This window comes from Hemitrygon akajei, chromosome 18 (genome assembly GCF_048418815.1).
Source record: "Hemitrygon akajei chromosome 18, sHemAka1.3, whole genome shotgun sequence".
Lineage (NCBI taxonomy): Eukaryota > Metazoa > Chordata > Chondrichthyes > Myliobatiformes > Dasyatidae > Hemitrygon > Hemitrygon akajei.
The window spans coordinates 48,934,080-48,961,795 of NC_133141.1; the positions used below are offsets into that span (position 1 = coordinate 48,934,080).

The window sequence follows — 27,716 nt, forward strand, 5'->3', positions numbered from 1 at the left end:
TGAACTCCAAAGACTAAAGTATATGTGGTTAACACATATAAGGTATGCATAACCGACAGTACAATACACATACAGTACCAGTTTTTTGGATGCTGGGGGATGGAATGATTCAGTCCACTGGTCATAGAATCCTTTGAAGCTGTTTTACTTAATAGGAACTCCTGAAGTTTTAGTTTGACTTCTGTACTAGCTATTGCACCTAAAGAGTAGAAGGGGAACATATGAGAATACACAAGTCATAACAAATACTTTTTCTTAAGCAGCAACAGTTAATTGTATTGTCCTTAGTACCACAGTTTTACAGTTGTTCTTCCTCATAATCTGAATGTTTCAGAAAGTAATAACTTGAATCTGTATTGGTTTGGTTCAGCAACTGCAGCCTCTTGTCTCCACTTACCACCTTCTAGTCTCTGTCTCAAGCTCCATCCTTCCCTCTCTGCCCCACTCTTATTTCCCTTCTCCTTACCTGTCTCTACTTTAGGAGTTTGTGAAGATTTGGCATGACATCTAAAACTCTGACAAACGTCTGTAGATGTGTAGTGGAAAGAACATTGACTGGCTGCATCACAGGTAAAGCCCTCTCTACCAGTGAGCACATCTAAATGAAGCGTTGTTGAGGAAAGCAGATCCATCATCAGGGACCCCTCACAACCCAGGACATGTTCTCTTTTCACTGCTGCCATCAGGAACGTGGCACAGGAGCCTCAGACCTCACACCACCAGGTTCAGGATCAGTTATTAGCCCTCAACCATTAGGCTCTTGATCCAAGGGTATAAACTTCGCTCAGCTTCTCTTACCCCATCATTGAAATGTTCCCACAACCTATGGACTCACTTTTGAGGACCCATCATCTCATGCTCTTGATATTTATTGCTTATTTACTTATTGTTATTATTCCTTTCTTCTTCTATTTGCACAGCTTGTTGTCTTTTGCACACTGGTTTGAAAGTCCAAATTGGTGTGGTCTTTCATTGATTCTATTCTGGTTGTTATTATATGATGGATTTTTTTGTGTACGTTTGCAAGAAAATGAATCTCAGGGTTGTATATAGTGACATATACATACTTTGATAATAAATCTACTTTGAACTTATTGCCCACTAGCTGTTGTCTCCTAACTATATCCCATCTACACCTGCATTTGGCTCCACCTGTCAACATTCCCCCTCCTTACCTAGTTCCACCTACCACATGCCATTTTGTACTGGTAATCTTCTCTCCACAGATTCAATCTGATGCTTTATCTTGAACCAAAACATCAACTATCTCTTTACCTCCACAGACGCATCCTAACTTACTGAATTTCTTGGTTTGCTTTTTGATCCAGATTACGGCATCTTTAGCCTTAAGTGTTTCTATTAGTTTAGTTGCTTAATGCTTAACGTTTACATGCTTTTGAGAACTATCATTTACCAAACTGTACCAAAATTATAGAATAGGGCAACAAATAACATAAAATAAAAAAATAATGATACTACATTGAACATTCTAACCAGCAAAATGTGGTCTTGATATAGAAAATTAGTCAATTTTTTTTCAAAAAATATAAAGCATATTGTATTCTGTGTTTCGTGTTTATTATGTTTATTATGGTAGCTCGTCACGAGTGGGGGCATGGTAAAAGCAAGAGGAATAAGTTATGTATTTGTCAAACACGAGGATATCTGCAGATGCTGGAAATTCAAGCAATGCACACAAAATGCTGGTGGAACACAGCAGGTCAGGCAGCATCTATAGGGAGAAGCTCTGTCGACGTTTCGGGCCGAGACCCTTCGTCAGGACTAACTGAAAAAAAAGATAGTAAGAGATATGAAAGTAGGAGGGGGAGGGGAAAATGCAAAATGATAGCAGAAGACCGGAGGGTGTGGGGTGAAGCTGAGAGCCAGAAAGGTGATTGGCAAAAGGGATACAGAGCTAGAGAAGGGAAAGGATCATGGGACGGAAGGCCTAAGGAGAAAGAATGGGGGAGGGGAGCACCAGAGGGAGATGGAGAACAGGTAAGAGTGATGGGCAGAAAGAGAGAAAAAAGCGTGAGACACTTCTCACGCTTTGAATTTTTTCAATGATTTTAAGTTCCCTGGCCCCCACTGCCTTATTTTCACCTTGGATGTCCAGTCCCTATATACCTCCATCCCCCACCAGGAAGGTCTCAAAGCTCTCTGCTTCCTTTTGGATTCCAGACCTAACCAATTCCCCTCTACCACCGCTCTCCTCCGTCTAGTGGAATTAGTTCTTACCCTCAATAATTTCTCCTTTGACTTCTCCCACTTCCTCCAAACCAAAGGAGTAGCCATGGGCACCCGCATGGGTCCTAGCTATGCCTGCCTTTTTGTTGGCTTTGTGGAACAGTCCATGTTCCAAGCCTATACGTGTATCCATCCCCCTATTTTCATTCGCTACATCCACGACTGCATTGGCGCTGCCTCCTGCACGCATGCTGAGCTCGTTGACTTCATTAACTTTGCCTCCAACTTTCACTCTGCCCGCAAATTTACCTGGTCCATTTCTGACACCTCCCTCCCCTTTCTTGATCTTTCTGTCTCCATCTCTGGAGACAGCTTATCTACTGATATCTACTATAAGCCTACAGACTCTCACAGCTACCTGGACTATTCCTCTTCCCACCCTGTCTCTTGCAAAAATGCTATCCTCTTCTCACAATTCCTCCGTCTCCGCCGCATCTTCTCTCAGGATGAGGCTTTTCATTCCAGGACGAAGGAGATGTCTTCCTTTTTTAAACAAAGGGGCTTCCCTTCTTCCACTATCAACTGAGCTCTCAAACCCATCTCTCCCATTTCCCGTACATCTGCCCTCACCCCATCCGCCCACCACCCCACTCGGGATAGGGTTCTCCTTGTCCTCACCTACCACCCTACCAGCCTCTGGGTCCGACGTATAATTCTCCCTAACTTCTGCCACCTCCAACAGGATCCCACTGCCAAGCACATCTTTCCCTCCCCCCTCTTTCTGCTTTCCGCAGGGATCTCTCCCTACGCAATTCCCTTGTCCATTCATCCCCCCCCCCCATCCCTTCCCACCGATCTCCCTCCTGGCACTTATCCTTGCAAGCGGAACAAATGCTACACCTGCCCTTACACTTCCTCCCTCACCACCATTCAGGGCCCCAGACAGTCCTTCCAGGTGAGGCGACACTTCACCTGTGAGTCAGCTGGTGTGGTATACTGCATCTGGTGCTCCCAGTGCAGCCTTCTATATATTGGTGAGACCTGATGCAGACTGGGAGACCGTTTCGCTGAACACCTACGTTCTGTTCGCCAGAGAAAGCAGGATCTCCCAGTGGCCACACATTTTAATTCCACGTCCCGTTCCCATTCTGATATGTCTATCCAGGACCTCCTCTACTGTCAAGATGAAGCCACACTCAGGTTGGAGGAACAACACCTTATATACCGGCTGGGTAGCCTCCATCCTGATGGCATGAACATTGACTTCTCTAACTTCCGTTAATGCCGCTCTTCCCCTTCTTACCCCATCCCTGACATATTTAGCTTTTCTCCCCCCTCCATTTATTTTTTCTCTCTTTCTGCCCATCACTCTGCCTGTTCTCCATCTCCCTCTGGTGCTCCCCTCCCCCTTTCTTTCTCCCTACGCTTCCTGTCCCATGATCCTTTCCCTTCTCCAGTTCTGTATCCCTTTTGCCAATCACCTTTCCGGCTCTCAGCTTCACCCCACCCCCTCCGGTCTTCTATCATTTCGCATTTTCCCCTCCCCCTCCTACTTTCAAATTTCTTACCATCTTTCCTTTCAGTTAGTCCCGATGAAGGGTCTCAGCCCGAAACGTAGACAGCACTTCTCCCTATAGATGCTGCCTGACCTGCTGCGTTCCACCAACATTTTGTGTGAGTTACGTATTTGTGTTATATTTGGGGCAGTTTGCAGCTGGGGGCCGAAGGATGGCACATCTTTTGTTGAATGCTCAATTACGTTTAATTGTGTTTATGTTTCATTGATTCAAGATTGCATGTTTGCCAAATTGCTAATAAAGGATCAAATACATATTTTTGACTTTTGGAACAATTATTAGGGCTGAGGGAGCATGATACAAGTATAACAAATCCATGGGGGTTGCCAGCAGCAGCAATTTGGTTTGGTTAGAATTGGCCACTACATTCTGTCAACAAAAGATTTAGACAATTATACCAAAAGAACATCAGCATTCAGATTTATCTCTGAAATTAGAAGCACTGAAACTAGGAGCAGCTTGTGGCAAGCAAAGACATTTTGTTGATTCATGTTGTGTGTTTGGGTTTGGACCACAGTTTTGACTGATCTGTGCTGCCTGTCCAATTGGGGAGCCTAAGCTTTATAGTGTGGTGTTTGCCTTAGTGTTCGGCACTTGGTTCTGTTGAAATGCTCAACTATTTTGATTGCTGACATCTGAATTGAATTGCCATTGCTTTGTCTGCTTTGTGCACTTGGAAAACAACATGAGTCAAGCTGGTAGCAGTGAACTTGAAGTCAGGACTAAGACAGAAATACAACTTACTGGGAAAGCTTTGATCACTAGAATTGACAACTTTTGAGAGGAGTATAATAAAACTGTTAAAAAGATTAAAGATTTAATATCATTAATTAGAAACTTTTTACATGTAGAGCAAGATATTTCACAAGTGCAGTGTCATTTGGATGATTTAAAAATATTCATGAAGATGTTTCTAAGTGATATAACTTGTTGTTGTCTTTAATGCATATCTCTGAGCAAGATAATAAACCGAAAGCTATGTAAACATTGATACGCTTAATAATAGCCACAGCAGAGGCTGAACAATGGTTGAAACAAGCATGGGATGTTGAAGGTCAAATTACTGGAGGAAATGAAAATATTTATAAAGCCACAGAGCATGCTGTCACTACGCATAAGGCTGATGACTTTCAGGATCAAGTACACTCTGAAGACAGCGCATCTAATGTGCGTGCAGCAGGCTCTTTTGCTAGCAGAGCGACCCATGCGCCTGATACCTCCCTGGCATGCATTAGAATGGAGGCTGATTTAGCTGAGTTATGCGCAAGACAACAAATATTGAGGGATAAACACGCTTCGGACGAAACGATGGAACAGCTTTGGAGAAACCAGGAAGAAAAGGCAAAACAGCTTTGGAGAAGCCAGGAAGAAAAGGCAGAACAGCTTTGGAGAAGCCAGGAAGAAAAGGCAGAACAGCTTTGGAGAAGCCAGGAGCAGATGGAAGAACAGCTTCAGATAAAAATGGAGCAGCTTAAGCTGCAGGAAGAAATTCCATCCAAGATGGCCGGAGCTAAAGTGCAAAGGGCTTTAAATGCTGTGGGTGCTAAACATGCTCCAGCAGGACAGTTCTATGGTGTGAATTCCTATGTTGATGATGGCGTCGACTCAGGCCTGAGAGGCCAGCGTTGGGCATTTTCATGCCTTACAAGGCACGGAACGAAAGACTGTGTGGCGTGCCACTCCTCACACAGACATTTTGCAGTATTTTTCTTTATTTTACGAGGTCGAGTTGCGAGCTCAACACTCAACCCGACACAGATGGAAAGGCGTACTCGGGAACAGCCCAACTGGATTAGAACCTGGGATCCTCCGTTCTGCAGTCCAGCGTTGATGTCACTGCGCCACCAGCCGACCATGTTGACATGGCACAGAAACAGCGCAACATACGTGATATCAATGTGGACGTTCACTCTCAGCCTGCACCAAGGAGGCACTTTGAATCTATGCCATATCCAATAGCACAAGGGGCTTCTGAGGACATTCATTTACAATATAGTGACACTTGTGTTGCAGATGATAGAAGTCTAAGACCATAAGGACACAAAAGGAAATAACAAGCATAGTGAAGCAATAACAGCACATTGAATCTCTGCCAAAGAGAGAGATTTAAATCTTTGATTGTGATCCATTGCAGTATCATTCACTTTGAGGGGTTTCAAGAATAGCACTGAAGGCAAGACTGACAATTATGGTCTCTATTTTTTTGAACAGTTCACTGGAAGTTACGCTAAAGAGCTTGTCAAAGGTTTCCAGTGAGCCAGCCCAGAGCAGGGATATCTAAAGGCCCAAGCTTTTCTGCGGGAACATTTAGGTGATGAGCACAAAATTGCTGCGGCCTACAAGGAAAAGGCTCCTTCTTGGCCGCATAACAAATCAGAAGATGTGAAAGCTCTTCAAAATTAGTTTTTCTTAAAAAAAGAGGCTGTTGCAATGCCATGGAAGATGTGCAGGTCATAACGCGAGTTGAACATGCCTGCTAGTATGAGGATTGTTGTAAGCAAATTGCCCTGTAAACGCAGAAAAAAATGGAGGTTGCTGGTCTGTAAACTGCAAAAGAGGAACAACCGTAAGGTCACTTTCACTGATGTCATTGATTTTATTGAAAGATAAGTAAAGTTCGTTACACACCAAGTGTTTGGGAACTTATATGATGCTACACCACCAGCAGTAGGCAAAGCCATGAACAAAACTGTATCACAAATTCATTCTAAGGCTAAAGGAAGCAGCTTTGTCACTACTGTGGCTATTGTGTAAAGTGAAGCTGCAACTGAGCCTGGAGCTTATGAGAAGTGTTCAAATTCGCAACAAGCCGTAGAAGAATCAACGGAAGCAGCAAGTAATGCCCTAGTATCTAATGGCCTTACAGGTGGGGGGTGGGAGGCTGGTGATCATGATTTTAAACTTCCTATAATTCCAGTTCAGGTAAAGTCTAAGAAGAGTAACAGTGGTTATTTCTGCTTTCCTTAGTCAAGGAAGTACAGCAGTGTTCTCAACAGTGAGCCTTAAGAGCTCAACCTGACAGGACAAGGAACATGTGTTCTCTTACGCACCTTGGGTAAAGAGAAGGTTGTGAGTAGCTATCTTGTTTCAGGATTGGAAGTGGCTGCCTTAGATCATGAAAATTACTGTTAACTGCCTAACGTCTACATGCAGGAAGGGATAGGTATGCCTGTTTATGAAGGGAACATTCCTCATCAGAGGGATCTTCAGGAACGGTCTCACTTAAGCATATTCATTTGCTGGAAATTGATTCAGAAATTGAGCTGCTGATAGGGGTGAATGTGCCAAAAGCACTGGAGCCATTGCATGTGAATTGCAGTGTTAATGATGGACCCTATGCAATCAGAACAATGTTGGGTTGGACTGTTAATGAACCTTTGAAAGGAGACCACGGTGGTAGAAGAGACCATGCTCGGCCAAAGCTGACAGTTAACAAGATTTCAGTTTTGAACTTGAATGAGATTTGGCAGCAGCCATTCAAAATGAATTTTCCTGAATAAGGTCAAGAGGAACAAGCTGGTTTGTCGGGAGAAGATCATGATCCAGGATAGTCTGCTCACCAGAAAAAGGACATTTGTGTGACTATTGAGGTTTCATGACTCCTGCTTCTTGGTTGCCTGTAGCTGTAATTATTATCGTACAATCATTAGGAGGCTGGAATGTAGCAGCCACACATCTGTTCTCTATCTGCATTGTATTCTGTGTTGCGCATTTATTATGGTAACTAGTCATATGAGTGGGGGTGTGGTAAAAGCAAAGGAAATAAGTTGCGTATTCGGGCTTTTTTCGGGTTAGTTTGCAGCTGGGGGCCGGCGGATGTCATATCTTTTGTTGAATGCTAAGTTACGCTTAATTTTGCTCAGTTACACTTAAGGTTCATTGCTTTAAGATTGTATGTTTGCTAATAAAGGATCAAATACATATCTTCGATGGTTGGAACAATCATTATTGGAGCTGAGGGCGCTTCATACAAGTATAACAAATCCATGGGGATCGCCAGCAGCAGCAATTTGGTTTGATTAGAATTGGCTGCTACAATAATATTCAAAATGCCCATTTATTTAATCAAGAAAATTAAATTCTATACAAATGAGAACAGTGAAGAAACCAACCCTTTGCAGTAACTATTTAGATTAATGTTACTCTATTGAAAAGATTACCTAACTGTGGGTACAATGCCCCATTGGTGAGGTTATAGATGTAAGCAATATAAATTTAAATGAACAAAGTTCAATTTGCTCCTTTTTGATTACTTCTTGCAATATCAAATAGATTTTTCTTAAACTAAACTTTCTGAAGTTCAAAATACAATGCTGACAACATAATATTCAGTTCTGAAAACTCAGAAGCTATTATTTCCTCACTGCAAGATATTTTATTTGCATCATCAGGATGAATGCAGAACTAATGGCAATAGAAAATGGTATTGCAGAGCCCTCTTGTACCTCCTAGTGGTAAATTGAAAGGGGTACTACCTAAGTATTGAAATCAGGTTATTGCTGTTCAAACTTGATTATAGTCTTATTAATATGCACTACTAGGTTATTCCACCAACAAAATACTAAATATGAAGGTGTTCATAGGAAGGGAAATTTTGATAAAGAAAGATATATTGACATTTTAAAATATATTAATAAATTTATTAGATAATTTGAGTTTTATTTTCTGAAATATGGGAGAATGTTTTTTTATAAGTTGTGTGAAAAACCCAACTGTCTGCTTAGCTTCAAATCAGCAGCAATGTGTTTCACAGACTGCCACGTCAGTGTAACATAAATCCTAGTCTCCAAAGTAAATTCTCTTGTGCATCATAGATCTTCTCCCTGTACTCTTGGGAGCTCAACTGGGGCAGCTTTTGGAATCTGAACAAAAGCTCAGATTCACACACAGATTCCTTACTTTCCTTGCCTTTCTCTTTGTTCCGAAGCATAAGCAACTGCTGCTCCAGTCTCTGTTTCTCCAATTCTTCAAGCCGTTGCTGTTCAAGCTTGCGTTGTTGTTCCAATTCTTGCTGACGCTTCACTGCAAGGATCTCCTGTTGTTGCTTACACAAATGACATAGAAGTCCAGGTAAACAGGAAATATTACAACTTTAATATAACCATTTACAAGCCATTCATAGAGTACCACCAACTTATTTGGAATACATCAGAGTAGAATAATAATTCACTAGTCCAACTGCAAGGAAGCCTACCAAGAAAAACTCAGCTGTTCCCAGGAAATATTTATGTTCCACACAACACTGTAATTATACAACAAGCTTATCTGACAAGGATATAAATACCATAGCACTGGAAGCAATCAACTATACAGTCTCATCAATTGCACCTTTGAATATACCAACTATAAAGGATGAGATGGCTGACAATATTCCAATTTTCTCCAACATCACAGTGTCTTATTGAGTTGTAAAAAGGATTTCCTTCAAAGTTTAATCTGACAGAAGCCCAAACTCCATTTTAAAATTAGGCTTAAATCAAAACTGAAAAAGCTGGAAGCACTCAATTGGGGGGGGGGGGGGGGGGAGGTGGAGGATTAATTTCTGAGACCTGAAACAATAACTCGGTTTCTCTTTCAATGGATGCTGCCTGACCTACCAAGTGCTTCCAGTATTTTGCCTTTATTTCAGTTTTCCAAGATCAGCATTTTAAAATAAAATTCCCAACTGAGCTTTCATTATTCTAGCTACCATATTTATAACTAGACATGAAGTCCAAATTTAAAAAAAAACTGTTTTCATACCTATAACAAAAATGTTTCTACTCCTGGCAAAGGTAACGCTACCTAACTGATAAATTTAAGATTGCTAAATAGATTAAACTCACAAAAATGCATTAAAATATCAGATTGAGATTACTGCAGCTCAGACCACAAGGAATAAAGGAGAGAGACTGTAGTGCCTGAAAAAGTCTTGGAAATATTTTTGATGTTATTATGAAAAGTGTAACTCTGCCACGGATGGTCCCAAGCCTGGCTGCAAAATGAGGAGGGTTCAGCATAGGGTTAGCAACCCCATTCCATATAAAAAAAACAGAGTTACAGAAACGCCAAAGATCTCATCCCTGGGAGATGGAGGATACACTAAGATGATGGGCCATACCTGTGGATAATTTGAAAGACTGGCACAGGACAGAGGACTCTGGCAAGCTGCTGTCGGCTGCCTAGTGCTCAGTAGGGGTGATGGGCTTAACAAACTATTAAAAATTGACCACCATAAAAAGTGTAATCAGGCATAACTGACCAAATATCCTGTGCACCAAACTATGCTCACTTTTCAAGTGTAGCTTATTTTATTGTCTTTTAAAAAAATATGGCAAGATTATCAATAATACAATAAAATTTAATGAACAATCAACTTTTATCGATAATGTGAATTTGCCTAAATCTGTAAAAACAGTGGAAAAAATAACACACAAGTTCACACAGTGAATGTTTAAAATAAAATAAAAAATATTGTTTAAGTAATATAATCAAAATTATTTTAGGTAACATAAAAATACAACTATTGGAAAAGTTAACATGTATAGAACACTACACATAGATACTGGCTCTTCAGTCCAGCAAGCTCATGCTGACCAGGGAACCCACACATCTAGTCCCAATTTCCTGCATTCAGCTTGCATGTACCTGTACTTACCCAAGTGCTTTTTAAATACTACTACTGTACCTCCTCAAGCACCGTCTTTGGCAGCTTGTTCAATATACTTATCCCCTCTGCGTGAAAAAGTTGCCCCATAAGTCCCTTTCCCTTCTCACACTAAATCTATGGCCCCTAGTTTTGGAATCCACAGCCCTGTTCCCAACAACCTCATCTATGCCCCTCATGATTTTAAAACCTTCTGTAAGATCATGCCTCATTCTAAGCTTCAAGGAATAAAGACTTAGCCTGGTCTACCTCTCCCTATGACTCAAGCCCGCTAATCCTTGTAACATATTTGTGAGATTTATATGATAATCTTCATAAATCTATAATTATAACTTTCTCAACAAAAGTACTGTTAATCTGTGGTCTACAATGATAACTTTTCAGCAGTCTACAAATGAATTATTCTTTTCATATAGGTAACATGCAGTAGTAAGTAAAACATTACGCAGAACTTCCTAATCTCTTGTTTCAGAACATTTCTGGAAATGATATCCAACAGAATGCATATCAAAGATAGTGTTAAAGTAAAGAGGGTCATTAAATTCTTAGCTGACATAAATAACTTGGAATAATCCAAGTACCTTCAAATGTTCCTGTATCTGAACCTCATGTTGTCTTGTCAGATGTTCATGTTGTTTCTGGAACTCAGCAAATAATAGCTGTTTCTGGATCTGCTGCTGCTGCTTAAGCATCAATAGTTCATGTTGTAGCTGCTGTTCGCGAAGGAGAGGGTCAACGTTCGAAACTGGGATTCTTGGATCTGTTCTCAAATCAACTGGAGTGGCAGTCTGCATAGTGACGGGCAGGGTGGATTTAACTTCAACTGCTGTGTGAAAGACAAAATAGATTTTAGAAAAGAAAGCAACAGTTTAAAATCACTAGATACAGAAAATATTATGAAATAGATACAACAAATAACTGCTTAACAGTTTAATCTAATCAGAAATAGGAGATTATTACTATGCCATTTTGCCATGAATAACATTTTGCAACAGTTCTTTAGTAATGTCAAAAGAACCCAAAAGTTTGCAGTTGTGACCCCGACATGAAATTTTGATATAGTCATTTACTTCTGAGCTGAAGTAGTACAGAATTCTGTGGCACAGAACTCCTATGGTCTGGCACGTTTTGAATCATTGTACAGATCTGCACTAATTAACTAATTCTAACTAAGATCTAAAATTAACTAAGTCTGTACTAATCTGTAGCTAATTAACCTACCAAAACAACTTTTGCAATCTCAGCCGACAGCAATCTCAGTCAATTTATGGAAACTTGGGGTTACAGATCAGTCCTCAGAACCCTTATTTGACTCACGCAGTGTCCATATTTAAAAATATTATTCTCCTGCTCAGAGAAAGATGATCAAGGGCAATTTTGGTGGTCTGGTCCCAAGACAGATAAATAAGAATTTCAACCTGCCATGACTTCTCAACTGGTCTATAAACACTGAACATAGAGACAAAATACCTTTTTGTGTATCTTCTACAAAAAAGTTTTGAAATGAAAATGAATTAACAAAGTTTATTTAAAAAAATAACTGAACACCAAACTTAGTAACGAAATGCTAAGAAATGCAGCAAGGAGGAGTTGAAGAAATGTACAAGATCATGTTGTATGTTGATGAGTTAATGTTTGGGCAAATACATCAGGAAGGTCATTGCATAACAACAGGTGTAATCATTAGGGAGCGCCTGTTAAGCACAAAGTTACTACTGTATTACTAATAAAGTTCTCATGAGCTTAAATACGTTTTCATGGAGAATTTTGTCACAAACTGAAATACACTACTTGCTGAAGAAGAAGGAACAACATGTATCATTATGACGTCATTAAGGTCCAAAGAGACACATTAAAGTCCTCTTTGGCTTCCCAAAATGGGGTCTAATAACATTATTTGAGATAAGCAAATAACCAGCCTTGGTTAAAAGCAAATGAGTTATAAGCCTGGAAACTTGATTTGAACATAGATAGAAGTGCTGTGTTTAGTTCTAATCTCTTGAGATCTAAAAACATTCTGAAGGGATTTGATAGGGCACACAGAGGGAAGATGTACCCAAGCATGGGAGTCTAAAATTAGAATCCAAAGTACAAAATAGCCCAGTTTAAAATAGAAATTGTTAATTAAAGTCATGAAAGTGTGAAATTTGCCACCACATGGAATAAACAAGTCAAAGTCAGTTTGCAATTTCTCCCTTAGATCCCCTCCAGAAATTCTTGCTTCTCACTTAAACCTCTGTCCTCATCTTAGACACCTTTGCTATGGGGAGAAGTTTAGAGTCATAGACTCGGAGTTGTACAACACAGAGAAAGGCCTTTTGGTCTGTTTCTGTGCATGCCATTTTACTTACCCCATAGTGATTCCATTTACTCACATTTAGTCAATAGCATTCTGTGCTTTGGTGATTCAAGTGCTTATTTCTTAATATCTACCCTATTTATGCACCTCAATTTTATATATCTCTATTGGGTCTCCTCTCAACTTCAAGGAAGACAAGTGCCTGTCAAATTCCTCCTCACAAATGAAACACTCCATTCCAGTCAACATTCTGGTGAATCCCATTTGCAACTTCCAGTAGTAGCCAAACAACGTTTCATAAAGTTCTAGTGACCTCCCTGCTCTTATACTCTATGCATTGGCTAATGATAAGAAGCATCCCATATAATCCCCATTTTCTTAACCATACTATTTACCTGCGCTGCCTCTGTAAAGATTTTTTGACATATGCACCAAAGTCCCTTTGTTCCTCAATACTTCTTAGAGCCCTACCATTTGGCCTTCCAAAATGCATCAACTTCACACTTAACAGGATTAAAAATTTTCTGCCATTGCTCTGCCCAGCTTACTAGACATTCTGTATCATTCTGTAACCAAACACCAACTTCCTCACCAGCAACACTACCACTACTGTATAATTTTCATATCATCTGCAAACAAATCTCCTACATTGACATTTAAGTCATTAATATACAGATTTTTGTAATATGCCACTGGTTACAAGCTTACAATCTCAAAAGTAACCCTCTACCAACATCATTTGTCCCACATAACCAAGTCAAATTTAGATCTAATTTGGATTCCATGGCCTAACCTTTTGACTTTCTATGTGGGAACTTCATAGAAGTCTTATAAATCCATGTAAGTTGCAACAACATCAATGTATTTAATCAGGTCCTCAAAAAAAAAACTCAGATAAATTCATGAGACCGGATCTACCACCAAAAAATAATATCCACACCGAGTATCCCTGACCATTCTATGCCTTTCCAAATCTAGAATAATCTTATCTCTTGGATTGTTTTCCCAATAATTTCCCAACCACTAATGTTAGACTAACTGATGTATAATTATCTGATTTATCCATTCATGAATAAGGGCAACATATTTGTTATCTTCCACTTATCTGGCACCTCATTCGTGGGCAGAGGTTTAAATATTTCCATCAGGGCTCCTCTTCCCCTACCTCGCATAGCAGCCTGGCCCAGGGGATTTATTCACCTTTATGCATGCTAAATATATATAATAAAATAGAAGGCCCATGTTTCCTATGCATAACTCAATCTGTCAGCCAAAGGGGGCTTAATTTTAATTTCCCTGTAGAAAATTGACATATTTTCCAGATCTGTGTTTGAGGTACTAAATGTTTAGATGGACCTGACCCAAATACTTTTGGTCTACCTGAACCACAAAGAGAAACCAAAAAACTTTGCTCTGAGTTAGACAAATATATCGGAGAACTAAGTGAGATACCGGTGAAATGCTTTACATACTATTACAGAGACTGTTGATGATGACTAAGTGACTAAGGGATCATATCTCTTTTGGATGCTTCTGGAGCAACATAAAGACACTTTCCTTATTAATCAATCTATATCTTTGGCTAAAAGTTTGAAAACAAAAACATGATTGCCTTGGCTGTGTCAGCATCAGGCATTGCTTCAACATTTTTTGACAAGAGGGGTGTTATATATTTAGCTTTTAAACTGCCTTTAAATTTGACAAATGTGAAGGTTCCAATGTGTAATAGTGGTCAGGTAAGTGCAAAGGAAAGTATTTTAAAACATTTACAAAATTATTGTCTGGGATGAATATACAATGGCTCACAAAACAAACAATGAAGGATTAGACTGAAAGTTATAAGATCTAAGGCATAATATATTAAGTAGAGATGTTACTTTATTACTAGCTGGATATTTTCGTCAAATGCTACCAGTATTTCCATTTGATATGAAAGCATATATTCAAGCATTGTATATTTGCAATCACACTGGAAAACTAAAATGCAAGTGCAGTTGACAGATGATCTGTGACAAACTTACTCAAATTATGAAATGGGGAAATTATACATGATGGCTCAATAGCAATGATTTTGTTGAAAATCTTGTGTCATATTACAAATATGGTGCTGATGCTTCACATATATTTTATTAATCACGTCCTCAAATTTTGTTTAATAATCTCCTGTATGGTACCTTAAAGTCCAAGTACACCATGTCCACTGACTTGAAAGTCCAAGAGATTTCCAAACATGATTTTCTCTTCATAAATCTCTGCTCAATTTTATTATTTTCTTATTGGCCTGCTACCGCTTCTTTAACGAGTAATTCAGAAGGTAAATAGTATGTCGTTCTTCATTACAAGGGAATCTGAGTATAGAGTGGAGACATCTTGCTCCAAATTATACAGAACCCTGTTGAGACCAAATGGGAAAATGTCAGGATAGATTTGTTTTAAGGAAAGTACAGTGGGGGTTCAGCAGACTGATTCCAGGAATTGTGTGTTTTCTGTATGAAAAATTAAGCAGAATGAACAATAGTTCCTTGACTTTGGAAGACAGGAGATCAAATTCTTAGGAAGCTGAGTCAGTAAATTCAGAGATTACTTTTCTCATGGCTTGAGTCTCTAGCATCAGAGATCACAGACTCAAAATAAAGGCAAGTGGATTTTTTTTCCAGATTGAGGGTAGTGAATCATTGGAGCTGCGTGGGGCTCAGTCATTGAGATATTCATGACAAAGATCAATAGATTTTTGGATATTCTATGGATGTGTGAGTACCGAGATAAATGATTGGTCTTTTCATCAACTTAATTAAGCAAAACAAATTTTAAATTTGGGGCTAGAATATCTTTGTTACCTTGCAAATGGGAAATAATTTTCCCTTATATAAATTTTATGGATCATTTAAGAACTTCTGATCAGATATCATAAAGGCCATTTTACAATTAGCAGCAGAATCATGCATATTGCAGAACTGTGAGGGGATTTAAAGCTGTAATCACATGTGCCAGTGGTTTATTTTAAAAAATGTATTCCATCTTGCAGCAAGGAATACAACAGAGCATGTAGATATTGTACTACACTGCAGAAAAAGAAATCATGGAATTGAGACTATATCTATTATTTTTGAAACAAACCGAACAAAAGTTCTACAGTAAGGGCCTGTTAACAATCTTTTATGAAATGGTTAGAGTGAAGTACCATATTCAAACATGCAAGCTGTCTTCCAGTAAGACATTTTCTATAGCAGTCTACATCCTGTTGTATTAAGATGTGGTCATAATGTGTGCAAGTTTAACACATAGCTACCAGGAGCAATAATATGACAATATAACAGAATTTTCAGTGCTTTACATTTTTGATCCTCTTTCAAGTAATTTTATTAAAATGGTGACAAATAAATACAAATAATAATGAAATCCCAAATTTGGATTTTGATAATCACACTTTAAAGAATCTATTTGATAACCTGTTGATTAAAGAGGGCTTATCATGCATGATATATTTAATTTCAAATCCTTTAACCTCAAAATGTCCTGACACATAAATGATCTGCTTTTCTTCATTATTCAATCCTAGGAGTGAAGATTTTTTATAATACAGCACAAGGTTTCCATGAGCCTTAGAACTGAATCTTCATCAAAAATCCTTTGCTCATGCAAAATTGATCAATGTACTTTGCATGTATAACCTGTGCTGATAGAGGCCACTAGGCATGTACAGTGACATCAGAATTGAGTGTGTACTTTTATGTCATGTTCAAAACTGTTTATGGCTATAAGGACTGCACACAGTATGAGCCCACACTAGGTTTCAAGCTTTAACTGAAATTTGAACTCTGCATTGGTATTACAATCCTACGTGGCCAACTGTCAGAGAGTATAGATATCTTCTCCTTCAAGTGGTTTACATAACTTTCATTAATACGCAGCTCTATCCCTTTTACCGCTAGTATCTTCTGGATCCAAATTGCTTGACTAACCAACCTCACCCCAACCACCTCTCCAACTTGATATTCGCCCAATAATCCATCTAACTAACAGCATGTTACCTTTAGTCAATTGATCCTTTCATGTACCTGCTATCCAATACCCAATGACTTTATCAGATAGTTCTGTAATGGGCACAACAAGTGGCTTGAGACTTTTGATTGCAAGTCTGGCTCTGTTCTGCACAAGATATGATAGAAATTTCAGCTAATGACCTTTGTCTAAAACAACCATTTGACCTAGCTTTGCTGCAAACCTTCTAGAATGAAGCAGCTTCTAGCCCCAAATGTTCTTCTGCCTGCTGACTTTTTCCTTTAAGCGAAAAAACAGAAGCAAATTCATAAACTTGAGAAAGTACACTCTTTGCTCCATGAATTAAGTGTTGATTAAAACTACTGTGGAAATGGTGCAAAACCAGCAAAATAATCAAATTATGCAAAAGACCATCACTAGTAATGAAAAGTGTTTCTTTCAAAATGGAGAACATTTACCAAATGAAAAACAAAACAATTACAGGTGCTGGAAGTCTGTTGAAAAAAAAGAATAGAAAATGCAGAAAGCACTCAGCTAATCATGAAATGTTATTGGCCTGAACTCTGTTGCTTTCTGAAGATGTTACCTATCCTCTTGATAATTTTGTTTTTATGCCCGTAGAACTGCCTGTTTGCACTACAAAAAATCATTCTTAATATTTACTGAATTAGAAAACAGGTATGTAATGGCATTTCAAAGTTCAAATTAAATTTATTATCAAAGTACATATATGTCGCCATATACTACCCTGAAATTTATTTTCTTGGGAGCATTCAATGAAATACAATAGAACAGAATAGAAAAGCCACACATACAACAAGATGGACAAGCAATCAATGTGCAAAAGACATCAAACTGTGCAAATACAAAAAAAAATACTAAAAACAATACTGGGAACATGACAGGTAGAGCCCTTGAAAGTGAGTCCATAGGTTGTGGGAAGGTTCAGTGTTGGGGTGAGTGAAGTTGAGTGATGTTATTCCCTCTGGTTCAAGAGCCTGATTGTTGAGGGAGAATAAATGATCCTGAATCTAGTGGTGTGGGTCCCGAAACTCCCGCACCTCCTTCCTGATGGCAGCAGTGAGAAGAGAGCATGGCCTGAATGGTGGGTGTTCTCAATGACGGATGCTACTTTTCTGTGACAGTGCTCCATGTAGATGTACTCAATAGTGGGGAAGGCTTTACCCATGACGGACTGGACTGTATCCACTACTTTTTGCAAGCTTTTCTGTTCTTGGGCATTGGTATTTACATACCAGGCCATAATGCAACCAGTCAATAAACTCTCCACCGCACATCTATAAAAGTTTGTCAGAATTTTTAATGACATGTTAAATCTTCGCAAACTCATAAAAAAAAAGTAGAGGTACTGCTGTGCTCACACAGAAAAAAGGATAAGAATAAAGATTTCCTGCCACATTCTAAAGATCCTGAATTTCCAAACATCAAATTTTACTATAACAAAGATGCAAACTCAACTGTGTAACCAGTTTGGAGGTTTGGTCTAGCATGTCAGTCAAATTGCTTCCCTATGTAAAATTCTAAAATTCTGAATATAGTTATTAATATAATACTCTGGATATTAGTAAACAATTGTATCGCAACATAGTGTAGCATGTTGCATAAACAGCATGTTGTAGCTTGCAAAAGATCACTAATAATTAATGGAAACTATTCTGTACTCTTACACTATATACTTAAAATAACAGTTTTGATATTGTAAAAATTCCATCTGTATTACATATATTTTATTTATTTAGCGATATAGCATGGAGTAGGCCCTTCCAGCCCTTTGTGCCCCAGCGACCCCACAACCCTGCTTAACTCTAATCTAATCACAGGACAATTTACAATGACCTACCTAGAAAATAATTTTAACTACATGAATAATTTTCAGTCAAAATTGTCAATTTATTACTGGTCATATCAGATATGTCAGAATCTCTTACTGGAAACTGTGATGTCATCACCTTGATATTTCAAAGTACTGATACGAAACGCTTCATCTATTTATCAAGCAAATTTCTATAAGTCTTAATAATTGCCCATATAATTTAACTACAGGCACAATATGCAATCAAAATGTAAAAGTGTTCAAGACAGTCCTTTCAGAAAATGCTGTCACTTAATTAGAAAATGGATGTTTCATTTCTATTTCCACCCTCAATTCTTAATTCTCAATTCTTTTTGAGATAGTGATTTAGATGCATATCATATTTTTTTTACTGAGTTAAGTATTGTATGTAATTAGTTTTGCTACAACAAGTGTATGGGACATTGGAAAAATGTTGAATTTCCCCATGGGGATGAATAAAGTATCTATCTATCTATCTAAAAGCTTTCCCTCACAAGAACTGATCAATCACAATTTGGAAAATTCCAACTGACTCAGTCTCAACTTGCTATTTGTGGAGTGCTCTGGATTTCCTCTACCCTTTGAGGAGGGAAATACTTAGTGATATCATCAGAACAGCATAACTGTAATTTTAAGGGCTTTTTCCCTTTGCTCAGGACCTCCAGACCAGAGAGGAAAAAAGTTTTACTGACCTTACAATTCCACTGACTGCCTTAAACTCTTAATTGGATCATTTGCTAATATTCTACATTTCACACAATGTTATCTTACACAATCTATCCTCTTAATTTATACCATTTAGCTTTGAATTATTAGGGACAATAATCCTAAGATGCTGTCTGATTGCAAATGAGTTCCAATCGAAGCTTTCTATCTGCCCTAACATAAATCCTAGATCAAGATTAGCATTCCAACAACTTTTGAACTATTTTTAATAGTTACTGGCTGTACCTTGCAGGCTTTTATTTGGATTTACAAATATGTTGCAATATTGTTTAATGTTATTGCTGTTAATTGATACATTTCCTCTATTAGACTAGACAATTTTCTCAATGCCCAATTACATAGACTCTTTGCTTCTGGAGAATGATATGGGACATTGACGTACTCATGATTAGTGCTAACTATCATTGTTTAACCTATCAAATTGTGAAGAATGCTAGCAGGGATCTACTTTTCTTCTTTCCAATGGCAAAACCAGCATTGACTGTCCATCCCAATTTGTCTGGCAGAGCTGCTGTCTTAAACTGCTCAGTTAAGTAACATTGGGTCTCAAAGGAAATCTGACTGGAAAACTATGTCAAGGCAAATTTTCCACTCTTTGCATGTAGGAATTTGGTAAATAAAACAATGCACGTTGCTATAACCTGTATTATTTTACAGCCATTTTGCTCTACCTTATGGTTCAACACTGACTATAAAATGAAAATGGAAGCATAAATATAAAAACAATCAAACTTAATTTGATTAATTATTCAAAGTGCTAGATACTAAAGCAGATTTCAACAAATAATCATGCTGGTGCTCATAACAAGTTGAAGCTTGGATTCTTTAATGTGATGAGGGACTGGGAGAATGCAGATGGGGTGGAATGATGTTGCAAAGGCAGAGGAATATGTCAGGTGAGAGGCATGAGACAGATGAAAAATCTAATGACAGAAAGACTATGATAATGCGTCTGCATCGGCTTTCTTATTTTCATCTGGAGAAGTAGTGAAGGGCAAAAGGCAATGGAAGAGAGCTTTCAACAGGTAAGACTGACATCAAAGAATAATGCTGTGAAAACACAAATTAAGGTTTTATAACAGAAGTGGAAGCAAATAATTAAAACTTTGAACTATGTTATCAATTACCACCATAATCACTTTCATATTTCAGAGGCTTTTATGCTACACTTCATCCTGTGAAAGTGATTATGGTGGTCATATAGAGCACATTTCAAAGTTTTATTTATTTGTATGTGCTTCTATTACAAAACCTTAATGTGGGATAGATTGAAGGCCTAATAGTAGAAAGGTCATATTTACATAAAGGTTTGCTTTTCTTTGATACCAATCTTCATTGAGATTGGCTGTGCTGCAGAAGAAAGGACTTGCATGCCATATTGAAGCAAACTTAAGGCAATATTGAGAAGAGTGCTCCATCGTACTGCATTGTTGATGGAGTTAAAGGCTTTAGACAGATTGATAAAAGGTTATGTATGGTGGCCAAATTGCTTCTTACATTTTTCATGTGGTTGTGCAATGAAGTTCAATGTGCTGCATGCATCTAGAGCATTGATCTACACTGATTTGGAAAACAGCTGCTCAGCCACTGGGAGAAGATGGCCCAGGAGAGCTCTGGCAATGATTTTCCCTGTTGTAGTCAGCAGGGAGACTCCTTCAAGATAATCACAATTGCAGCATTGGTGAGCTCCCCTGGTATAACCACCTCTTCCCAGATGTGGACAAAAGGATTGTGGATCTAGTGATTGGAGCTCGAGGAGATCTTTAGTGTTTCATCCTGCAGGAATCAACTGCCTTTGAATTTGATATTCTTAGCTCTCATAGGAGAGGGGCCTTCATTTTCTTGGGCTGTGAACAGCCTTGACAGTGTTGAAGAACCCACACATATCATAGCTGTCAGTGAATTGCTATGGCTCCTATGTTCTTTCCATCCAGCTTCTATTGTTTAGTCACAGGTTTACTTAATTGACCTCACCCTTCTCAGCGTCTGCAGCTGTTTCCTTCTTTCTATTGAGAACTGATGGGTTTCCAGTCCAGGAATACCTTCCCTTTGTGGTTAATTAGCTCACTGAACTCCTGGTTATTTTCATCAAACCAAACCTACTTCAGCTGGATCAATCATGTGTTTGGGCTTCTGGTCTTGGTTGATTTCTTGCTGCTAACTATGGAATCAACTAGGCCACAAGCAAGGATTGATTCAAACATTCACAGATATTTCAAGTAAATCCAGCTGTTTTCATTTAGATATCATTTACCTTAGCAATTTTGGCAAGAATAGATCTTTCAAAACTCCAAGCACATGAAGAATAAGAAACAATAGACACAAGGTACAAAGTACAAGAAGACAGAACAGCGTTTGTTTGATCAGCATAAAATGCCCCCATATCCCAAAGTTGCCCAAACTGTATAACTACACTTCAATATGCCATACTTTCCTTGGGGAAAGTCCCTTGTTACAGTTATTTTCAAACACAAAAAATAAGCCTATTAGGTCATATCATTTTCTAATCTCATGATAACAGATTGGAAATTTACCTTTATATGTACTACTAATTTAGAATTTAATGTCAACATTAACCTAAGTTACAACAATACTTAACAAGCAGATTTTCAGAATACTTCATCGCATGTTATTGCATTTTACTACTTTGCAAATTGTGGGGAGAAACTTGGAAATGATGGATCAAATTTCGCAGGCTTTCCTTGGCCAGAGTCACCACCACAATCTCTCCACTACTATACTTGGATCTGCTCCAATTTGCCTACCAGAGCAACAGGTTTGACAGCAGATGCCATCTCATCAGCTCTTCACTCAACCATGGAACATCTGCACAGCAAAGATGTACACATCAGGATGTACTTCATTGACTACAGTTCAGCATTCAATACTATCATCACTTCACAACGAATCAATCCTTATGCAATTGGATCTGATTTCCTCTCTTGCATATCCCAGTTAGTACTGATTGGCAACAACATCTCCTCCATGATTTCCATTAGCACAGGTACACCACAAGGCTATGTGCTTAGTCCCCTGCTCTATTCGCTTTACACTTTCAATTGTGTGGCTAAGCACAGCTCCATTGCCAAGTTTACAGATGACAACACTGTTGTGGGCCATATCAAAGATGGTGATAAATCAGCATATAGGAGGAAAATTGAAAATCTGGCCGACTGGTGTCACAACAACTACCTCTCACTCAAAGTCAGCAAGACCCAGGAGCCAAATATAGACTTCTGGAGAAGGATGCTAAACATCCATGGGCCAGTCCTCATCGGAAGATAAGAGGTGGAGAGGGTTAGCAACTTTAAATTCCTTGATGTTATTATTTTGGAGGACCTGACCTGAACCCAGCATGCAAGTGCAACTACGAAGAAAGCACGGCAGTGCCTCTACTTCCTGAGGAGTTTGCGGAGATTCAGCATGACATCTAAAACTCTGACAAACTTCTATAGATGTGTAGTAAAGTGTATATTGATTGGCTTCATCACAGCTTGGTATGGAAACACGAATGTCCTACAAAAAGTAGTGGATACAGCCCAGTCCATCACGGGTAAAATCCTCCCAACCATTGAGCACATCTACATGGAACGCTGTCGCAAGAAAGCAGCATCTGTCATCAGAAATTACCACAAGAAATTTCAGGTATAATTAGATTTTCATGAATTATGGAAAGTTTCGCATATTTTTCTGGAGGTGGTGGAGCAGTGGGGTTGGTGTATAGGTCTTTAACAACATTTATTTTGTCATTTATCTGTAATCAACTGCCATAATAAATCAAAAGGGAAAAACTTACAACTCTTGCAGAGATTTTGCAGAAGGAAAGAAACTGTAAAATTCATAAATGGTTCATGAGAAATCATTCAATGCAAATATTATTACAATATTTTTCAACAATGCTCACATTCAAGATTATCATCTACACTGCAGCAACAAAAAGGAACTGAGCTATGGTCTCTTTATTTTATGAAAATTAATCCTTCCAACCAATATTCGCTAAAATTGTTCTGAATTCAGATTTGATGTCAGACAAAACCATTACCTTGCATTTTCAAATGCTGTATTACAAAGCTGCTAAAGAATAGTACCTTCCAGTTATATTGACTTTTGAAAAGTACTTAGTCATAGAAACAAATATTGCTAATCCATATAGTTGCTGATCACACCCTGACTAATCAAAGCACCACTATATAATAATTGTCACACTGAAACAGTCCTTGACCAAAGTAAACTGCACAAGGTCAATTCTGCACTCCCTTCAGTGGTTAGACAGTAAAATTCAAAGTGAAATTTATTATCAGAGTACATACATGTCACCACATACAACCCTAAGATTCTTTTTCCTGCAGGCATACTCAGCAAATCTATAGAACAGTAACTGTAAACAGGATCAGTGAACAAACAAGAGCAAAGAATAACAAGCTGTGCAAATGCAGCTATAAACAAATAGCAATAAATAACAAGCGCATGAAATAAGAAGATAAAGAGTCCTTCAAGTGAGGTCATTGATTGTGGGAACATCTCAATAGATGAGTAGTTATTCTCTTTTGTTTAAGAGCATGATCGTTGAGGGGTAGTCGCTGTTCTTGAACCTGGTGGTGCGAGTCCTGAGGTACCTTCCACCCGATGACAGCAGCAAGAAAAGAACATGGCCTGTGTAGTGAGGATCTTTGATGATGGAAGCTGCTTTCCTACGACAGCATTTCATGTAGATATGTTCAATGGTTGGGAGGGCTTTATCCAGGGACCAGTAACAAATAGTCTCTGTATCTTACAATACTGAACTTTGCTTTTTATTCATGCTTTGATACACAATAACGACAGAGCCACACTGTAGTTTCATACACTAAATCAAAATGCACATGGTTATTTTATAATTGAGTAGCCCTGCGAGAACACCTGAACATTCACAAAGAACTTGATCAAGTGACAACCATGATACATGCCGTGCTACTTCTGGCACTAACAAAACTGAATAACTTATAAAGGGGATTAACACTGTATTCAAACAGCAGTCATGGTCTGACTTTATGGGTCCAACAAAATGCCCTTAGAGATAACGTAATACAAATATTGTATTGACTTTAAAGAGCATAATATAGTTGTTGGCACAATGTGAAGTAAAACAAACAAGGTGGTGACCACAGGTTGCTGCTTTCTACTCAGGATGCTGCCATACAGATCTAATATGAGAATGTTAAGAAGAGCAACAACAGGTTGGTTTCCAATCCAGACCTTTCAATACACAAACTTAACAAAGAGGGCAAACATGTAAACAAAACAGCATATTTAAACCAATGTATTGTGCTTGTTGTGCATCTTTAAACAGCTAACTAAACAGAACTGAACTGTTGAAAACTGAAGGATTACTGCTATGAATAGACGTAATTGTGATAGCAGGATTATTACCGTACCAGAGATTATCTACCTTATACAACTGTAATCTCTTGAAAAGCTACACTAAATATAGATTGTATTCAGCAGCAGCTGTTGATGGAGTTGGGTTATCTGTTCAAAAATAGAGCTTACATCAGCAGACGATGGCAACGTAGGCTTGACTCATTTCACAATTCAATAAACATTACAGTCAAATCTTATCAGGATTACCATTCATGAACACAAACAGCCTGGACTTGAATAGTAGATCTCCCTAAATTTGTGATCCATCTCTTCCATAGTAACTATGTTGGTGTTTTGACGTCAAAGGGCCAACAATGAGACAGGTGACCCTTTCGCTTCAATAATTTATCACAAAATAAAGTATATTAATCCAGTGCAGCTGCTACTAATGCCTTGCTGTAGGTGAGTCCCACAGTCTTTCTGCTGCTTTGGATTTAACCAAGTGCATTTGGTTCAATTAAGCTAATTGAACCAAATGATTTTATTGCAGCAAAGATAACACAATATTCAGCATTTTTGCCACTATAAATCAAGCAATCTCATATTCCCTGGAGTTCAAGAGAATGAAGGGGGATCTCATAGAAACATCCAAATGTTAACAGGCCTGAACAGATTAGATATGGCAAAGTTATTTCCCATGGTAGAGGAGGCCAGGACAAGAGGGCACAACTTCAGGATTGAAGGACGTCCATTTAGAACAGAGATGCAGAGAAATTACTTGAGTTAGAGGGTGGTAAATCTGTGGAATTTGTTGTCACAGGTAGCTGTTTAGGCCAAGTCATTGGGTGCATTTAAGACAGAGATAGATAGGTTCTTGATTAGCCATGGCATCAAAGGATATGGGGAAAAGGCAGAGGAGTGGGGAAGACTGGAAGAATTAGATCAGCCTGTGACTGAATAGCAGAACAGACTCGATGGGTCAAATGGACTACTTCTGCTCCTATATCTTATGGTCTTATATTACACACACACAATTACACACTAATACTGTTTGGAAAATCAATCTTTTATTGCATGGTTCCCAGATTAGCATGGTTGGGTTCCCCTGTATAAAGTTGTGCTATGTCAGTTTCAGGACAAGCTATTGCTTTGATCTTCTGCAAGATCGCACAGTTGCTGGCACCTTGCAAATGGAACTTAAGGAGTTAACTATCAAAGGGGCAAATCAATAATACAAGCAACACTTCGCCAATTACTAAAGAGTGCTGCTGGTTCAAGAATGGTGCTGCAATAAAGGGAGAGGAAAGGGTGTACTCCCAAAATCTACAAGAGGGATTGAGATAGGTTTAATAAAGAAGCTCCACAGTAACAATCAGTTACTCCTGAAAGGAGATTTCCTGGGATGCCTCTAGCAGTAATAGCAGAAAAGCTGATGAATACCTGTACTTTGAGGAAGCAAGCAAGTGTATGTGTCAGCTTCCATAGTTCCTTGAGTAGAGTTTGGGTGACCTCCCTGATCCAACATTGAGCAACAACTTGCAAAAAACCATTAGACCATAAGACATGGCAGCAGAATTTCACCACTCAAAATACTGAATCTGCTCCACCATTCTATCATGGCTGATTTATTATCCTTCTCAATCCCATTCTCCTGCTTTCTCCCCATAACCTTTGACACCCTTACTGATCAAGAACCTATCAACCTCCACTTTAAATATACCCTCTGACTTGGCCTCCACAACCATTTGTGGCAATGAATTCCACAGATTCACCACCCTCGTGCTCAAAAGAATTCCTCCCCATCTCTGTTTTAAAGGGACAATCCTTCATTCTGAGGCAGTGAACTCTTGTCTGAGATTTATCCACTATAGTAAATATCTTCTCCACATCCACTCTATATAGGCTTTTCAATATTTGAAAAGTTTTAATAAGATTCCCCACCCTCCCCAAGTCTTCTAACTCCAGCGAGTACCAGCCCAGAGCCATCAAATGCTCCTCATTCCCTTTCATTCCTGGGAGTATTCCAGTGAACTTCATCTGGACCCTCTCCAATGCCAGCACATCCTTTCCTTGATAAGGGGTCTCAAGCTGCTCACAATATTCCAAGTGTGGTCTGACCAGTGTCTTATAAAGCCTCAGCATTACATCCTTTGCTTTTATATCCAAGTCCTCTCGAAATGAATACTAACATAGCATTTGTCTTCCTTACTACAAACTTAATCTGCAAGTTAACCTTTAGGGAATCCTGCACAAGGTCTCCCAAGTCCCTATGTACTTACAATTCCTTAATTTTCTCCCCATGTAGAAACTAGTCTACGCCTTTATTCTTTCTATCAAAGTGCATGACTATACACTTCCCTATACTATATTCCATTTGCCCCTTCTTTACTCATTCTCTAAGTCCTGCAGACTTCTTGCTTCTTGAACATTACCTGTCGTTCCACCAATCTTTGTATCATCCGCAAACTTGTCCACAAAGCTATCATCAATTCCATCATCAAAATCATTGACATACAACATAAAAAGAAGTGGTCCTAACACAGACCACTGCATAACACCACTAGTCACCAGCAGCCAACCACAATAGACCCCATTTATTCCCACTCTGCCTCCTACCAGTCCAGCTGATCTTCTATCCATACCAGTATCTTTCCTGTAATACCATGGGCTCTTATCTTGTTCAGCAGCCTCATTTGCAGCACCTTGTCAAAGGCATTCTGAAAATCCAAATAAACATCCACTGACTCTCCTTTGTCTATCCTGCTTGTTATCTCTTCAAAGAATTCCAATAGATTTGTCAGGCAAGATTCCGCTTAAAGGAAACCATGTTGACTTTGGCCTATTTTGTCATGTGCTTCCAGGTACCCTGAAACCTCATCCTTAACAATGGACTCCAACATCCTCCCAACCACTGAAGTCAGGGCAACTGCCCTATAATATCCTGTCCTTTTAAGAATGGAGAATGGAAGAGTAGAGTGACATTTGCAATCTTCCAGTCCTTCAGAACTATTCCAGAATCAAGTGATTTTTGAAAGATCACCACTAATGTCTCCATAATCTCTTCGATTACCTCTTTCAGAATCC

General features: G+C 38.8%; 1 protein-coding gene across 15 annotated transcripts in view; it reads right to left on the reverse strand.

The window, feature by feature from the left end:
- The window catches only part of hdac5 (histone deacetylase 5), a 321,402-nt gene that overhangs the window by 97,961 nt on the left and 195,725 nt on the right, over window positions 1-27,716 (reverse strand). For 11 of the 15 annotated variants that reach the window (XR_012102062.1, XM_073071644.1, XM_073071647.1 and 8 more), the window contains 3 exons: window positions 10,992-11,236; window positions 8,664-8,808; window positions 79-199 (listed from right to left, as the gene is read on the reverse strand). Coding sequence is in view for 14 of the 15 variants with exons in the window: in XM_073071644.1 (XP_072927745.1) it covers window positions 79-199; window positions 8,664-8,808; window positions 10,992-11,236 (511 nt within the window). In the remaining variant the exon portion in view is untranslated. The remainder of the gene's footprint in view (window positions 1-78; window positions 200-8,663; window positions 8,809-10,991; window positions 11,237-27,716) is intronic. The other 4 variants (XM_073071645.1, XM_073071636.1, XM_073071639.1 and 1 more) reach the window with 3 other exon arrangements.